This window comes from Aulonocara sp. 'chitande type north' Nkhata Bay, linkage group LG5 (genome assembly GCF_057382095.1).
Source record: "Aulonocara sp. 'chitande type north' Nkhata Bay isolate Kocher_YH1m ecotype deep benthic linkage group LG5, A_spYH_male_GT1.1, whole genome shotgun sequence".
NCBI classification, from domain to species: Eukaryota; Metazoa; Chordata; class Actinopteri; order Cichliformes; family Cichlidae; genus Aulonocara; species Aulonocara sp. 'chitande type north' Nkhata Bay.
Window position 1 is genome coordinate 23,362,445 of NC_141348.1, and position 18,238 is coordinate 23,380,682.

At 40.9% G+C, this 18,238-nt stretch overlaps 3 protein-coding genes across 3 annotated transcripts; 2 read left to right on the top strand and 1 right to left on the bottom strand.

The window, feature by feature from the left end:
• Positions 1-83: 83 nt before the first annotated feature.
• On the top strand, positions 84-7,022 carry tatdn2 (TatD DNase domain containing 2). The gene is made up of 7 exons (XM_086292284.1): positions 84-313; positions 2,873-3,182; positions 3,299-3,712; positions 3,898-4,893; positions 5,017-5,144; positions 5,527-5,710; positions 6,507-7,022. The coding sequence occupies exons 2-7, from the start codon at positions 2,883-2,885 to the stop codon at positions 6,645-6,647; spliced, it is 2,163 nt and encodes a 720-aa protein (XP_086148410.1). The 5' UTR covers positions 84-313; positions 2,873-2,882; the 3' UTR covers positions 6,648-7,022.
• A 1,163-nt stretch (positions 7,023-8,185) lies between these two features.
• On the bottom strand, positions 8,186-9,670 carry ghrl (ghrelin/obestatin prepropeptide). Its single transcript, XM_086294213.1, has 4 exons — positions 9,404-9,670; positions 8,949-9,026; positions 8,749-8,860; positions 8,186-8,658 (listed from the first exon to the last, which is right to left on the bottom strand). The coding sequence occupies exons 1-4, from the start codon at positions 9,515-9,517 to the stop codon at positions 8,639-8,641; spliced, it is 324 nt and encodes a 107-aa protein (XP_086150339.1). The 5' UTR covers positions 9,518-9,670; the 3' UTR covers positions 8,186-8,638.
• A 2,084-nt stretch (positions 9,671-11,754) lies between these two features.
• Positions 11,755-17,575, top strand: ccdc174 (coiled-coil domain containing 174). The gene is made up of 11 exons (XM_086292285.1): positions 11,755-11,913; positions 12,138-12,245; positions 12,340-12,440; positions 12,522-12,580; positions 12,667-12,814; positions 14,016-14,111; positions 14,208-14,344; positions 14,676-14,770; positions 15,170-15,317; positions 15,420-15,572; positions 16,868-17,575. Exons 1-11 carry the CDS (start codon positions 11,872-11,874, stop codon positions 17,413-17,415), a joined length of 1,635 nt encoding a protein of 544 aa, XP_086148411.1. The 5' UTR covers positions 11,755-11,871; the 3' UTR covers positions 17,416-17,575.
• Positions 17,576-18,238: the final 663 nt, after the last annotated feature.

Consider the following 18,238-nt stretch of genomic DNA (forward strand, 5'->3'; position numbering starts at 1 on the left):
AAAGGCTGGCTCATTGGAAGGAAAATATAGAGAAAACTAATGTGTAATTGCTGCTTTAGCCGGTGTAAACAATTCTCGCGAGATCTAACACGATTGTGTGACGAAAGCGCAAAGGAACTTTTAAATGTGCGCTCTTATCGCCACCTAGTGGTTAATTTTATAACAAACTTTTCTTGGTTCAACTCAATACATTAATAATACGTGAAGACAGTGAAACGTTTCAGTGCTTTTGTTTACAGACCGATCTCCGTAGGAGTCGTTTAAGCTGCCGGTTGACGCTTTAATTGCCGTTTCCACCGCGGAGACCCACCAGGTAATAGCTCCTCAACGTCAGGCAGTGCTACTTAAAACAAGCGGCTTAGCTAGATTAACGTTTTATAAATGTCAAATAATTATAGTGATATTGATTTAACTAGTTGGATTGAATATTTTGAGGTAATGATTATTGTTTGCAAACATTCGTGACCGGGAGTTTTGTGGCAGTCAAGCTGCTAGCTAGCACACAGTTATTGCCAAAGTTTTACCGTCAAGGCGCTTCCCCCCCGCGGAGTGCTTTCACACGGTTAATTTAGTGTCACAGCTTTAAAAAAATACACAATCCTGCTGTATATAGGTTATTAAAGCTGTGTTTTACTGTTTATCCCGCTAATAATTTTATCACCTAAAATTCCCTCCAGGTGCAACCAGCGGAGCCCAGCCCTGCACTTAGAAACAGATAGACCCACAAGTAACCCTGCAAGTTAATTCATTAATAAACAGGGATAGGTTTGACGAGCTGAACTAATGAATGAATGGCTACTCATTCTGCAGAACTTTGAGATGGAGATACTCAAACTTATTTGAGGTCAGATTATTTTTGTTAATGCTGTGAAAAAAGCTGTTTCTTTGTAAACATACATTTGTATTTAGTTGTAGTTTTGGCTGCAGTATTGGGGTTGATGTGTATTGATTTGTGCAGGGAAATGATAAGCCCATATTCACGCTAGTGTTAGGATTTACGTGATCTTAGTTTGAAAGACAAGGGTTTAAGGTCAGATGATAAAGTAAGACATCCACGCTTTTCCGGAGCCTTTTCCAGGTTAACAGTGCATATGACCACTTAGAGCTGTGGTTCGAGTAGGGAATTATCAGCCCCTAGGGATTAATATTGATAAGTATAGATTTACTCGCATTATTGCTTCTGCTTACAAGGTCAAGGTCAAATTTATTTATATAGCACATTTCAAACAGCCGATGCTGCACAAAGTGCTTAACAATATAAAAATGGTATTAAAAAGCAACAATGTAATACAATAATAACAATAAAAAACAAAAGGACAGTAAAAGAATTAAAACAATAACTAAACTAATTCAAATAAGACCAAAATGCTTGGGTCATAATGTGTTAAAAGCCAGGGCATAGAAATGTGTCTTTAGTAAAGATTTAAATTGCTCAAGTGTTTGTGCAGATCTAATATTTAAGGGGAGACTATTCCAAAGTCTAGGACCTGCCACAGAGAAGGATCTATCACCACGGGATTTGAGGTTAGTCTGTGGGATGGACAACATTAGTTTTGATCTAGACCTCGTGGTTTTTCCTGGAGCATAGGCAGAGAGCTCAGACAGGTAAGGAGGGGCTCGGGCATTAAGTGACTTAAAAACAAAAAGTAGAAGTTTAAATTGGATCCTGTAGGAGACAGGAAGCCAGTGTAAAGAAGCTAAAACTGGGGTTATATGCTCTCTCCGTTTGGTACCAGTTAGCAGGCGAGCAGCAGCATTTTGAACCATCTGAAGATGATGGATGGTGGCCTGATCTAGACCATAATACAATGAATTGCAGTAGTCCAATCTGCAAGTAAGAAAAGGGTGAATAACACGCTCAAAGACGTTAGCCGGAAGGTATGGCTTTACCTTGGCTAGCTGTCTTAACTGAAAAAAACAGGACTGAACTACTGCACTCACCTGCTTATTCAATTTAAAAGAACCATCAATGTAGACACCGAGGTTTTTTACATGTGTTTTACAATACGAGGAAAGGGTGCCCAGAGTGCTGTCGATATGATTAAAGTTGCCAAAAATGACAACCTCAGTTTTATTTTCATTTAGTTTAAAAAAATTTAATGACAACCACTGTTTGACATCATCAAGGCAGCGTAATAAGAGCTGCGAATGGTCTGACCCTGCTTTTAAAGGTAGATAAATCTGCAAATCATCAGCAAAACAATGAAATGAAATGCTGTACCGCGAGAAGATGGAGCCCAATGGCAACAAATAGAGTGCGAACAGGGCAGGACCCAAAATAGAGCCTTGAGGTACACCGTATTTAAGAGGGGCTATTTTGGAGTTGTGGGGGCCCATATTGACATAAAAAAACCTTTCTGACAAATAGGAACGAAACCACTGTAGGGCAGATCCTTTTAGGCCAGCATGAAATTCTAGCCGTGATAACAGGATGATAACAGCCGTGATTACAGGGCTAGTTCTTAATCAATCTCCTTTTTAATTGCTAATCAGATATAGGTAGACCAAAAAAGGTTTTCACCACAACAGGAGAGCTTCATTAAGTCAAATAAGAGTATAAAAATGCTTGCATGACATTCAGTGCAGAAGCTCCACTGCTGAATGTGGTGTCCTTGTTCTGAACTTCCAGTAAGAACGTGCCAACACTGATAAAAGGAGCTGGTAAGATTGGAGAGATATGATTACTGTGGAATGAATTTTTAAGAAATTCTCTTAACCAGGTAACCCAGTGTTGGGCCCACTTTATGTAGAGTTAATGTTGTGTAGAAGCTAATAAAATGATCATCATTGCATGAGAGCCAGTCCGTGGTCATTTTTATCAAGAAGCTTATCCAGATGTGTTCATTCCTTTTCTAACTGCGTTTTGGATCAGGATCTTAGACATGGATAGCAGAAGAAAGAAGGTGGCCTTCAGCTGGCTCCGAACTACAGTCACTTCACCAGCACATCATCAGGGTGGAAACGCTGACTCAGTCACACCGCCTTGCCGGACCATAACGCAAAATGAAGATTCAGAAACTTTGCCCTGCAGTGATTCTCCAGGATCTGCGTGGCTTGGAGCACTGAGTCTGGATACTCCCAAGAGAAAAGCCGAGGTGCTCTCTGAAAGTCTGCCCTCTGTAGGCAAACTTAAGCTGCGGAAGCTTTCCAGAAAAAACAGTGAAACATTTAAAACTTTGAAGGTAAACCTTTGCCATTGGATTATAATTTTAGATTGAATGTTTTGAATCTATCTTGAGTCTCACAAGTTGCTTGGTTCCAGTGAATACATTATCTGTTTGTGGTTAATTTGGCACAGGACAAACCTATGAACACCTCAGCCGCACAGCCAGAGTCCAAAAACATCCAGAAAGCTTCACCACCTCCACCCCACTCTTTTATCTTGAAGAAGAAAGACAGGACACCTGAGGAGGGATTAAAGGCTATCTGCAGGAAGGCACTGATGGCAGCCCTTGGAAACACAAAAACAACGTGCAGCACTACTAATATCATCAGAACTGACATGAACAGCTTGTCTTCACCTCTGCAGACTGAACGTCCCAGTCCAGCCTACCTTGAGACAACCATTGTGGATATTAACAGCTCCTGGAGCCAGTATGACACTGCACCTGAGGACCGAGGCGGTAGCAAAGGAGATCAGTGGCCCACCCTGCAGGTGTTGGAAGACTCAGACATCAAAGGTGATGCTTCAGAGCCAAAGACAGATGGAAGGGTAAGCAACTACAACTTGTAATAAAAGTAATATAGCATTTCTTCTTGTTATAATGTTTTAGTTGTGCATTGGTTGTTACTGATTCTTTTGAATTCTAAAGCAGCTTCAGTTTTTATTTTAAAATGTTTTTAAATGTATCATACCATAAAATTATCATGGCGCTGAATCAAGATTTTGTTTTTCAGCGTTTTGTGGTTGAAGGAGAGGATTTTCCCAGGATGTTTGTTAGTGAGGACTCTGTTTCTCTGGAGAAGACCTTCCAAGACAGACCATTTCCTCCAGACAATGAGCTGGAAGCTGAGGACCATGACTCCGCCCTCCCTGCACTAGAGTACATACCAGATTCTTCATCTCGTTTCTCATCTGACCAGAGCTGTGATCAACATCAAACTTTAGTCGATAGTGAGGGAGGTGTAACTCCCACTTTTACGTTTACACCCTCTAATGAAACCACTGGGACCCTCGAGGCAGCTGCTAAAGACATGGAGGTGCCTTTCTCATCACCACAGAGGAAAGTTTTTGTCTCACTGAAGCAGCCCCACTCACCGCACGTGAGCGTTTTAAATGCATCTGCAGTTGAGGCTGACAATATTTGCTCATCCATCATTAGGGGACGTTCATCGGATCCCTTTGCTCTGCCCCGACACTCAAATACGGGAGCGTCAAAGCTGTGCTTCGACCCCACAGCCTCACGCAGGCAGTCGGACGGTGTTTTCCGCATGCGTTACCCTGGTTACTCCTCATCTCATACTTGGACTCCTAGAAGACTGTCCTTGGGGGCTGAACCTTTATGGACCAGCTACCCCTGCTCAAGCAGTGAAGCTGGCTTCATAGACACGCATTGCCATCTGGACATGCTCTATGGAAAACTTGGCTTCTGCGGGACGTTCAGCAGCTTTCGAAGGCTGTACCAGAGTAGCTTCACTGGAGAGTTTCAAGGCTGTATTACAAACTTCTGCAACCCAGATATCATGGTGAAAGAGGCGCTGTGGGAAGGTCTGCTGGCTGAAGACATGGTATGGGGGGCATTTGGGTGCCACCCGCATTTTGCCAAAAACTACTCGAGTATTCAAGAGCGCAATATACTGACGGCGATGAGGCATCCAAAAGCCGTGGCCTTTGGTGAGATGGGCCTGGACTACTCCTACAAAAACTCTACTGACACCTCAACGCAGAAAGAGGTAAGGTAAAATCTGAAGTGGATTTTCTAATTTGAGACTCAGTTTTTCTTGAGCAGCGTATGCCTGGATATTGAAAATAAGAATGTCGTGGTCTTTGTTTTGTTTCTCTGCTTCTCTGTGAAGGTGTTTGAGCGGCAGCTGCGTTTGGCCGTGGCCATGCAGAAACCTCTGGTGATCCACTGCAGGGATGCAGATGACGACCTGCTGAAAATCATGAAGAAGTGTGTTCCCAGGGAGTACAAAATTCATAGGTGTGTTGTGTGTGGAGTAAAACCCTTTAAACTCAGTTTTTCTTTTTATAGCTTCTTCTTAAAATTAATTGCTTATTTTTTTTGTAAGAAATTCAAATGTTTCAGTTTAGAGAAATAAGATAAAGGCTTGCACTTTATTTCTGACTAGCCTTTTTGTAATTGACTCGTAATAGTTGTCATTTTTCGATGGTGATGAAGAAGAACAGAAAACGGTCATAAAGTGAATTTGAATTATTTAATATGTCTGAAACACAACAGCTGTTCTGCTCATTTCCACATCAGAACTGACAACCTGAGGATTTTTAAACTCTAAAGACCTTTGGAGTTTAAATCTTAGTGCCTTTAATCAGACTTTTAATTTGAATTACGTTGTGCTTTCCAGGCACTGTTTTACAAACAGTTATCCAGTGATTGAGCCCTTCCTGGCAGAATTCCCCAATTTGTATGTGGGATTCACAGCCCTAATCACCTACTTGAGGGCTACAGAGGTCCGGAATGCCGTTTCCCAGATCCCTCTGAATCGCATTGTGTTGGAGACAGATGCGCCATATTTCCTGCCAAGACAGGTATGTGTAGATAGAGGCTCGGGAAATCCAAAACAAACATCTTGTGTCATTAATGAAAGAAAAGGTTTCTGCCATTTTTTTTTTTTAAATTGCAAAATATTAGAAATGTATTATTGAACAAACTAGAGGTATGTCATACAGTTTATTAGGTACGCCATGCTAGTGTTGGTTAAACCTGCTTTTGCCTTCAGAGGATCTTTAATTCTTTGTGGCACAGACTCAACAAGTGGTCAGTTCTCAGAGAGTTTGGTCTCAGATCACAACACAGAAATGCCCACTTTGCTATCAGATTAAACATTTGAACAGTCTTATGTTACCAAGATATGATCACAAAAGATCCTGTTACCGTTATGTTCAGTGTTTTTTTGTTTTGTTTTTTGTTAAACCAGCATAAAGGAGGATGAAAGGTATATAATGGTATGACGACAGTCTTGGGAAAACAAAGAAAGTTTGATCTATATCAGAATCAGATGTAAAGCATCAGAGCTGATTTTTAACAGACAACATCATCATACTGTGTGCAGCAGATCCAGCAGTGGAGACGTTTTTGTTCCACCATGCTTCTGAAAAGAACCTCCTGCCTGTTGGCCTGTCTCTTGTGTTCCTTGACTGCTTGATCTCTTGTTGATCTGAAACGAAATTTTCCCTCCAAGAGTGGAGTGAAACTGGGCACATATTTCTATTGAGTCTAAAACTACTATCAGAATTTAAAGCAAATATCCGTGTTGTTATATTTGAGGTATTAATTATTATGAGACTCCATGCTGACCTTTTTGAATGTCATGCTCTTTAATAGGTTGGGAAAGGTGTCTGCCAGTTTTCCCATCCTGGAATGGGCATCCATACTCTGCGGGAGCTGAGCCTACTGAAGGGGGAAGACATGGCCACTGTCCTTGACACCATCCGAAACAACACCACTCAGCTGTATGGTATATGACCTTTAGAGAAAACGCTGTAAACTGGCAAGAAAGAAGAGAGACGTTTCCTGTTTTTGTTTTATATTTGTCAATTCTCCATATATGGATGTTGACGTGTGGAGAAGAAATTTCATTTTAAACAACCTGAAAGAGAAAAAGGAGACAAGCCTGACTGGAATGAAAATATCTCTTGTCTAACAGAGATCCAAGTGTATAATTGTTTATCTGAATATTTCTTTTATGCCGTTGTTATTATAGATTAATTTCTAAGCAGTTTGTGTTTTTCTTTTATGTGTGTTTCTGTAGTTTTACATTGCTCGCTTGTTTGGTTTGCTGGACGTTTGGCTGCCTTGGTGTGATGCAGTAGAGATGTATTAAAAGTCTTTATAATAGTGCTTCTTTTTTCTCTGAGACATGTTTTGTTAAATTAGTCATCAGTGCGAACACTGGTGCTGATGGAGGAGCGCACGGAGACAGGAAAGCATAGTCTACAGTGGAGCAAACGTGTACACTGAACAAAGCCGATTCTGCATTGAGGGAAGGAGAGGGGCTGCGGGAGCGGTCCATTACTCCACTTTAATGACGCCCTGCTCGTCACACACATTTGTCTAAGTGCTCTTTTTTTTCTTTTTAAATCTAAACAATATCAAGAGTGAGCAGATGTGTGTTCATCCTGCCAGTTTTTTATTTATTTTTTTATTTTTTTAAGCACATTTCTTATTATAGAGCCTTTAAAAAGGTCAGAGTAAACTCTGTCACTGAGGTTTGGACAAGATGTTCTTCAACATCCTTCTTCCTTTTCTTTTTCTTTTTCTTTTTTTCTTTTTAAAAAAAAAAACATGGTCATTTTGTGTTTTGTAAGACATTTAGCCTTTTAATTGTAGCTTTAAAGGTACCAGTTAAGTCTTTACTCAAGTGTTTGCATCCTAAGCATCTGTTTCCTTGATATTTTTAGCTCATACAACCAAAGTTCACATGGTGAGACATTCATGATCCATGATATCATGAGGGTCAGAATTTAATCAAACTGGCACACGGTGGTCACCTAATGGGTCTTCACCCAAATCATACTCAAAGTCAAGCATAATGTTTATGCACAAGGCTTACACTTTTTTCTCCCTGATGTATTCAACAATATTCAGTTCAGGTTATTTAGCAAAGTCGTTAACAAAACATTCTTATTAATAAATTTTGCGTGCAAAAAGACATTCCGAGGCCAGTCGAGAGATATAATCGACTGGCCTGGGAATATCTTGGTGTTCCCTGAGCTGCGCTGGGGAGAAGTCTGGGCTTCTCTGCTTAGGCTGCTGCCCCCCACGGCCAGCCCAGCCCAGGGTGAGTGGCGGAAAATGGATGGACAACTGTTTGTGAGGTTCCTTGACTTCTCAGTGGATTTTAATTGTTAGTTTTTGCAGTACAGCTAATTACCACCAAGAAAACTGTTATTCACCCATCAGGTAACCTGTAAATCATGAACCAGATGAGCTGTTGCATCACAGACCTTCTGATTTAAAGACTCATTAAATATAATACAGTGAGACAAAAGGTTGATTGATGCTTTATTGTATAAGGCATACCCGAATCCTAAAGAGACAGATGGTATAGTGTGTGCTGTAGTGATCTATACAGGGTATCATTTTTTACAGGTTGACTAACATTAGATCGTATTTCTCTGCCGACACAGGAGTTTTAATAATGAATGCAAAATGTCAGAGTGTGAGTTAAACATTTGGGTGTTTGAGAGACGTTTTTCCTAAAGCTGCACCCCGGGAAATTCATAATGACAGCTGAACCAACCCCTTGATGATGAACATAATCTTTGAGGCTGAAATCTCCAGGAAATGCTATTTGGCTGATTGATGTGTTCCATTTTACACACAGGGTCACATGGTAAGCATTTTAATGTTTTAGGCATCATTCATTTATCTTGTATTTCATGTTATTTAACCACAGTCTAATAACTTAGATAACTAAAGCTGATTATGGAAAACACTGACACAGTCTCTGATCTTCAACGAGGAGATGGTCTCTCTGGGGAAAATAATATATATATATATAAATATATTGTAATATTTAAAGGAAACACTTTTTTTACTGTATAAACCAGAAAGAAGGGACAACCTGCTGATTCTGTGTTTCCCAGCAGGCGTTGCACAATCTCCTGCAGCTCTACAATGTAGTCCGCCAAGTCTTCTGCTCTCAAGGTGACGCCAATTTCAAAGGGCGCACTTATCTGGTCCGAAGAGAAAAAAAAACACAAAGCTGCAGGATTGACTGCTGGGAGATGGGCTGTATTTGTTTTGTATTTTTCCCCAACTCACTGTCATGGTTTTGTCCATATTGGTTTGATTTGGCTCCTCCATGGCTTGGCGACCGATTCTGGAGGACTTCACTTTGTTCTGTGATTTAAAAATGACATCTCATCATTGTTATGAAATAATTTCCACTTAAGAGGTTTAATTAACATAAGAAAACCTCCCTAATTCAAATGGCATGGGTGAGGTACAGTGCAGAATAATGTCACTGGTTGGTTGGTGAGTTCACAGTCTAAATAGCTGGTAGAGTTTTAATTTTTAGTCCATCTTAAAGCTTTGGTGGTTATGATGGGTGATAATAAGTTTAAACTCAAAGGCTGAAAAGAAAAAACATGAAGCATTGAAATATTTATAGGTTATTACAAGCGTTAAAAAGAAACCAACGCTGAGTGAAGTTTTCATAAAGATTTTATAAAAATGTAGTTTAAAAAAAAAAGATAAATTAGGACAAAGTATCTCACCTGAGGTTTCTGTGATGGGCTGAGGAAGCTTGAGCCCGCACTGGTTGACTTGCACCACAAGGTCAAGGAACACAAGAGAAAAGCCAACAGGCAGGTGTTTCTTTTCAGAAGCATGGTGGAAGAAAAACGTCTCCACTGCTGGATCTGCTGCACACAGTATGAAGATGTTGTCTATTAAAAATCAGCTCTGATGCTTTTCACCTGATTCTGATATGGATCTAACTTTCTTTGTTTTCTGTCCATCTTCGTACCTTTATATACCTTTCATCCTCCTTCATGCTGGTTTAAAAAAAAAAACACTGAACACAACGGTAACAGGATGTTGTGTGATCATATCTTGGTAACATAAGACTGCTCAAATGTTTAATCTGATAGCAAAGTGGGCATTTCTCTGTTGTGATCTGATATGAGGTGTGATGGACATCTTATCAGTGGGCTATGGACAGAATAGTATTGCAGTCACAGACTTCTACAGCAGCACTGACTCTCAGGCAAGAGCTGTAATAAAGTTAGCAATAATCTAATGTTTGATTAGACAGGAAACTTAAATTTATATCAGCATAGTGTTATCATTACATCAGTGCTCAGCTGGAATGAATGCTACTTTAATATCTCTGAAATAAACAAATAAACCAAAGTAACTGGAGCGGATATTGACACAGCCATGTGGCATTTGATTTACAAGGATTTTCACTCACATTTACATGCTTGTGTTGTGTAATTGTGCTTTCAGTGGAACTGTGATGGTTCAAAATGGTTTTTAGTTTTTAAATCAACAGCCTACCAATTGACAAAATACACGAAGCCTAAAGCATCATGCATAAGACACAGTATGAAGGACAGTTTATATGAAATGGAAAAACTTGCATTGGTCAGACAGCTACTCCAAGAAGTGTAATTACATTTCTTTGATTTAGGAAAGTAATCTGTATTTAATTTTTTTCTTATTTAGGCATCACACCTATCATATGGTTACTCAATACTTTGTTAGGTACACGTGTCCAATTACTCAGCACGATTATCTAATCAGCCTCAACTCAATACATTTACCCATGTAGACAAGATCTAGACGACCTGCTGAAGTTCAAATGGAAGATCAGAATGAGGAAGAAAGGTGATTTAAGTGACTTTGAGTGTGGCATGGTTGTTAGCACCAGATGGCCTGGCCTGAGTATTTCACAACCTTCTATAGGGTTTACAGAGAATGGTATGAAAAAAGAGAAAATAATCATTGACTGGTAGTCAAGCAGTAACTCGGTCCCTCGTTACAGCCAATGTGCACAGAAGAGCATCTCTGAATTTGCAGCACATTCAATTTTGAAGCAGATGGGTTACAGCAACAGAAGACCGCACTCGGTTTCTCAGGATAGGAAAATGAGGCTGTGACATTAAGATGTTCAGGAAATAAACAATAAACAGTCTGAAAGCAAGGCAGCACGGTGGCACGGTAGTTAGCACTGTTGCCGCACAGCAAGAAGGTCCTGAGTCTTTCTGTGTGGAGTTTGCATGTTCTCCCCGTGTTTGCGTAGGTTCCCTCCGGGTACTCCGGCTTCCTCCCACCGTCCACCGACATGCAGCTTGTGGGGATAGGTTAATTGGATAAACCAAATTGCCACTCGGTGTGAATGTGTGAGTGTGAATGGTTGTCTGTCCCTGTGTGTTGGCAGGGTGTACCCTGCCTCTCGCCCTATGACAGCTGGGATAGGCTCTAGCGCTCCCCGCGACCCTGAAAAGGATAAGCAGAAGCATGTATCCATCCTGTCTCATAACAGCAGATCAGTCTGCAGGGGACATTTTTGTCCCCCTCAATACCAACTGATCATCCTTTAATTTCCACAGCTTACCTGAGTATTGTTGCCGACCATGTCCACCCCTTAATGAACACACTGTACCCATCTTTTGATGAAAACTCTCAATTTCAAAAACAACCCCCCCCAAACACTTTTGGGATGTGTTTAATTTTCATTGAGGAAATGGTAAGTTTATCCAAAAAAGCTTCTACCCAACAAGGGTGCAGACACTTTTCTCCTAAACATATTGAAATTATGTTGGATTCTAAACCTTGGATTAATGCCAATAGCCCTGTTGCAATTAAAGCAATTTTCATAACTATCTCGCACATAAATGCATATAATCACCCATAAAGCAAAAAAGACAAGAAAAAGAAAACTATAAAACTACTAAAAGTCGTGCAGGAGGGAGTCTGCACGACTTTTTTTCCCTTCCTTATAAAATCTGTTTTCCTTTATCTAGACTAGACAATAGTCATCTCATTTTATTTTAGTTTATAGTTACTTTTTAACAAAAACGGTGAAAGTAAGAATGAACGTTTGAAACGGAAATGCGTGCAGTGTCGGAGAGACGCCACTAGTTGGCTGTAAAGCGACAGTTTGGTAGCAACAGAAATACCAACGAAGAAGTCGGACTCCAGCAAACAGCAACAAACTGGAGATTAAGGTGTAGGGGAAATGGATAAAAAGAAGAAACCTTTAGACGTGACTGCTTCATCGGTGAGTTGAATGTACAGGCAGCTCTTCAAATATTTGTTTGACAGAAACTGTAGACGCTTAAGCTTAATTATACGGATAAACATAGCTAACTTACTCTCATGGTTGCTAGCAGCACATACAACGAGCATGGACTGTATTTAGAAGAAATACATAACGTTTGTTAGTTTTTTTTTTCTTTGGAGAATAAACAGCTAAACCTTAAATTTCGGTTTTATTTCGTGCAGCTAGTGGACCTTAAAGCTGAGCTGTACAGGAAACAGGAGCAGTTCAAACGGCAGAAACTTGGACAAGAAACTTCTGGAGCAGGATTCAAAGCAAAATCAAAAGATAAGGTACAGCACGAGTGATTTCTGAACGTTTTTTTTATAATGGCGTGCAATGACTGACTCACGTTTCTAATTTTCCTCTCCACATGTTCCTCTGCAGAAGCCCAACATCTGGAATAAACAAAATGCGGGTGTTTCAGCAAGAGCTGCTAAAGATGCAGAGCAGCTGGAAGAGGAGCGGAGCACCATCGATACAGCAAGGTGAGTTCAGTACTGCTGAAGTTTTTCTGTATAACAGGTGGACCAAAACCTCTCACAGCTTTTTTTCTACTCTCTCGACAGGCGTAAGTTGGAGGAGAAGGCGAGACTCTACGAACAGATGACTAAAGGAGACTTTCCTGGTTGGTGAACTGTTTGTGCCTTATGTCTGCTACAACAGCATCAAAGTGGGCATACTTTGTATTTACCTTGTTGTGTAACTCATCAGATGAAGAGACGGAAGGGCTGTTCCTTGTTGACTTCACCCAGAAGATTATTGACAAAAAGAGAGAAACACTTGCCCAGAAGGAGAAAGAGGACGAGGAGCAACTCAGCTCATCACCCGTCCCTCCTCCTGAGAACCCGGATGAAGAATGGTAACTTCACATTGATTGCATTCATCAATATTCAACTTGTGCTGGCATCATATAACATATCAATATTAGGCTTATATGTTTTCCAGTATTTGCTAATACATTATGTTGCCAAAAATATTCACTTGTCTGTCTTGAGTGGCATTCCTTTCTTAATCCATAGGGTTTAAGATAATACTGGCCCACGCTTAGCTTCATATCTTTCAGCTTTCCACAGGTTTAGGAGTGAGTTTATGGGAATTTTTGACTATTCTTTTAGAAGCACATTTGTAAGGTCAGACAATAATGTTTGATGAGAAGGCCTGGCTCATAGTTGGCACTCTAATTCAGCAGTGGTCAGGATTCTGTGCAGGCCAGTCAAATTCTTCCACTCCAAACTTGCTCATCCAAGTCTTTATCAACCTTGCTTTGTGCACTGGTGCTCAGTCATGTTGAAACAGGAAGGGCCGATCCCCAAACTATTTCCACAATATTAAAAGAATGAAATTGTCAAAAACGTCTCAGTATGCAGAGTTCCTTTCACTGGAACCAAGAAGCTGAAACCACTGCTGTAGAATCCAGTGGCAGCTGCTCGGCCATAGAAACTCATTCCATTATGCTGGCTACCCACTGTTCTTGAGCTAATCTGAAGGCCACGTGAATTTTGTAGGTCTGTAGCGATTGACTCTGCAGAAAGTTGGCGACCTCTGCACAATGTACACCTCAGCATCCGCTGACACTGCTCTGTGAATTTACATGGTCTACCCCTTCATGGCTGAGCTGCTGCTGTTCACAGTTAGTTCCATTTTGTTATAATACCAGTAACAGCTGAGTGTTGAATATTTAGTAGCGAGTAAATTTCACAATTGAACCTGTTGCACAGGTGGTAAGGAGCTCCTAAGAGCGACCCATTCTTTCACAAATGTTTGTAGAAGCACCTGGGGCTTGCCACCTTTTGTTTTTAGAACAGAAGAAGCCTCTTGTATAAGAGCTGAGACATCTTCACAAACTTAGTTCAGTTTTCTAGACTACCATGAACTGAATGATTGAGAAGCCAGAAAGTTTTTATCAGCCACTATATGCAAATAACAATTTTTGCTCTGCGAATATAGAAGGAGTGATCAGACTCTATCACTGCTTTTTGACATTACAGATAAACAAAAGGCCTTGTGTTATTTGTCACAATATTTAAAAAAACAAAAACAACTATTTTTTTTCTCTGCAGGGTGGACTTTGTGGATGCTTTGGGACGATCTCGGCGGTGCATGAAAAAAGACCTGCCAGACTTTAAGAAAATGGACCAAGACCTTCAAGGGAAAGGGTAATTATTTATGTATTGTGATTTTTTTTTTTCTTCAAGGATGGTAATGAAATATTTGAAACTCTTAACTCTTTTGGATATGCCTGGTCCCTGTAGAAAAGCTTCATCAGACAAGACATTACTCTCAGAAGACATGCGACGAGAGCTGCAGAGGCAGGAGTGGGAGAGGGAGGAAGAGGAGGCAATGAAAAGGCCTGTTGGACCGATTCACTATGAGGATATCAGACAACAGGGTTAGTGTCACAGCAAAGAGCTTTGAGCCCTTACATCGTCTTTCACTCAGTCAGCCACAAGGCGATTTGTTTGTGGTTACAGATTAGTATTGAGCCTGTGTCATCTTTCCTCATAGTTGGCTACAGAGTTAATGGTGATCTTGAGAGTTTGAAGTTAGATCTTTGTGGGTTTTGCTTAATCGCCACTGAATTCTTTGCCAAATAATATATACCAAAAGAATTTATGGACTGAAAATAAGGTCTTTTTTTATGCTACGCTACACTTTGAAACAGAGGAAGTTTGGTTTGCAGGTTTGAAACTGTTGTCTTACTGTTGTTGTTCTTATCTCAGAGGCTCGGGACCTTGGTGTGGGGTACTACGCATTCTCTCAGGATCAGGAGCAGCGGCAAAAACAGAGAGAAACTCTGGACATGCTTAGAGATCAGGTGAGCTATTAAACACATGTAAAATGCCGGCCCAGGACAGCATTATGGTTTCTGATAGAGGGATGGACATATAGATATTCTATTCATCCCAGGGGAATGACTGTGTTATAGCAGCAGCATAAAGAATAATAAAAAAAAAACATTGATAAAAGCACCACAGGCCCATATTGAAGGCCTTGTTATGTGAGGAAGTGCAAAATTGTACATACAAGAGAAAGAGATAATTTGATAACAATGGAGAGAATTAATAAAGGAATTATTTAACTGTTTACAACACTGAACATTTATAATGTAATAAAAATATTTAGATTGTGATTGTCATTTAAATTAGATCCATCAGGAATTATTTATTACTTTATAATCTAATAAGTGTTTTATTCCACCTGTTCTGTCCTGCAGACTACAGATCAGCGCACAAAGAGAGAACGACTGAAGGAGAGGAAGCAGGCCATCCTACAGGCTCGACTAGCCAAGGTAAGGCAGAGGAAGATGAAGAAGGCCAAGCTGGATGGTACAGAGGAAGAGGAGAAAGAAGAGGAGAATGAAGGTTCGGATCTGCACGGCTGTTTGTGTAGAAAATTTGTTTGCAGGCTTCAGTTCAATGATCGCACGAATGCTAGTAAGAACAGTTATGAATTCTTGGTTTCAGGAGAGGAAGAGGAATTTGAAACAACAGGGACCTCCCCTCAACCAGAGGAGTGCCCAGAGGTCAGCATACTCAAGAAGGTGGAAGTGGAGATCCAGGAGAGGAGAGACACCAAACCAGGAGTTCCTCATGTCAGAGAGTGGGACAGAGGCAAAGGTAAGTCTCATTTCAAAAAAAAAAAACACTTTCATGTTATGAATATAATAAATGTGCTGTATGTTTCAGCTAGATAACACGTTAAATAGGATGTTTTCTTTTCTGTCGATGATGAAGTTAATTCATTATTTAGATACAGCGGTTTCTGTGTCATGCATGCTGGGTCACTGGCATGATTTAACTGGGACCCTTGATTCAAACAGAGACATTGATATTATTAGTAACACTTGTTTGTCCTTCTGTAACAAATCAAAATGTGTTGTGAAAAACCCAAAGTTCAAGTCCCCAACTGATAGTTATAGTATAATATACAGTACTCCAATAAAAAGACTATTTGGTTTTCCATTTGATGAGCTCACACTGCTTTAGGCTGTAGTAATGTTGAGATGTGTATTTTTTTTTTTTTAATTTGTGGAAATTATTGCAAATACAGAGCAGAGCAACTATGTTTGCAGATGAAAACTTCAGAGAGTCTCATTTATAAAACTGCTAAAAGAAGTACAAATGCACAAAAGCTGAAGATATTTGTGTGCCAAAAGTCAGCGTTCCTGTTATAGATAATAGACCACGCGGAAATGTGTGGTCAGCCTCATACTCTGCCCTCTGCACACCCACATTCAGCCAACAATGGTGACGCCAAACTCCTCATGACATTTGATGCATAGAGAAGAGCCAGGCCCCACAGTGCTCATTGCTTGTATTTCCTTTTCCTTGATCTGCATTATGAACAGGACTCATAATGACTGTGTGAGAGCTTTTATTGACTTAATGCAGTCTATGAGCAGGTGGTGAAGGCAAGTCAGGTCAGGTGACAGTAAATGTCAGAGGTGACTGACTGCTGTCACAGTTGCACTTTTATGCAATTTGTTAGTGCTCATTTGCTCTTTGAACCAGGGCTGATAATCACCTTTAATATCAGGGAAAGGCAAGTCTACAACTATCTATAACTCCAACTGAGCTGTGCTCCAAAGTCAGCCTCTTCTGACTATAAAAATGACTACCACCAGCTGTTCATCCTGAAGTGTCCAGCTTCTATTATTAGCACAGCACAAGTGGATGGAAGTAGTTATTTATTTGCATCCTTCTTCAGCCAGTTTTCTGGAAATTCCATTCATATTTGCTTGGCTGTTTGGATCAAAGCCTAGCTAGTTCTTCTAATAAATTCAGCACCATCCAATAATAGATTGACAGATTGGCTTTATGTCACTTTTAGGTGGAGTTTTAAGGATCAAGGCACCTCTGTTTTCTGGAATGTAACCTCCCTAACATTAGCTTTTGTCTTTGTTTCCTTTCAGAGTTCATGTTTACTGAGTGGAAAAGTCGGCGTCGGGAGGAGCGGGATACTGAATTTGCACCTCCGTCTGCATACTTTGCAGATGACAAGAGGCCGAAACCAGGAAAGTATAAAAATGAGGAGAATAAATCCAACATGTCCTTCAAGTGGGCAAGAGCTCCAGGAGGAATCTCTGAGAGCAAAGCAGAACCACAACCTCGGTCTAAAACTGCATCTTCACCTCCTGAACCTCAACCAAACCCTCCCCCGTCTGCACAGCCACCGCCCTCAGACAGCTCGTCGCTGTTGGCTCCCCCCTTTCATCCCCAGTATCCCCCTCACCCGCTATTTTATCCTCCATTTCCTCCTCCACCTACTCCTCAGTTTGCAAGCCCACCTCACCTCCTTCCTCCATTTCCACCACCGTTCCCACATCAATATCTACCCCAGTATCCACCTCAGGTGCAGAGCCAGGCGCAACCTGCAGGTGACAGCCAAACCCAGCAACTCCACCAGGGCCCTCCTCAAAGTCTGGATGACATGTTGTCCTTCTACAGGAACTCCACCTGATGTCTAAATACTGCTTGATGTGTAGTTGGGTCATATTGTGAGTTTAAACACTGCTCTTTTTTTCTCGCTCTTTGTTTATAGAGTAAATCACAAAAACAATAAAACACAATATGTCAGCTTTTTGGAGTTTAGATATTTAATAAATATCAAGAGTGCATCATTTGTGTTTGTGTGTATTTTGGTCACAGAAGGGATTAATGATTAATTTCTGCTCAAGCACTGCACATGAATATCAAAACTTTAATCCAGCTACGAAGAATGACTGAGGGGATGTCATGCAATGCCTTGTTACTTCAGGGTCAGAGGTCAGGCAGAGACCAGTGACCTGAAGCCAGCTGAGATCTTCTGCCTTGACCTGACATACTGAAGTTACACCGTTTTCTGGAGAGAAATGATCAAAAATGAATTGTCATCGTGCAGGTGACTGCTGTTCAAAACCCCACAAGGCTAGCCGCTCTGATCGAAACTGTGGGAAGAGCGGTGAGTGCACTGAACGAAATATGGGAAAGATCTTCGAGGAGCTCACGGCTCTTAAAAGAGAGACCAGTGAGAGACTGGAGACCAGTGATGGACATTAGGACGAGTGTAAAATGGATGCAGTTCGTTCGACCTAAACCAGTTACCTCCATCTCTAATGCGGCTATGCCTCCACCCCTGACGGCGCCAGCTGCTTGAAGGTTGACGCCGAGGAGAACAACAACATTCTTCCAGGAGAGACGATAATGAGAACGAACTGACTCTCTGCCCTATTCATCAAGGCCACCTGCGTAGGACTGTTGATCTTTGCCTAACAGGCGAAAGGACACACACCCCGACACGCACA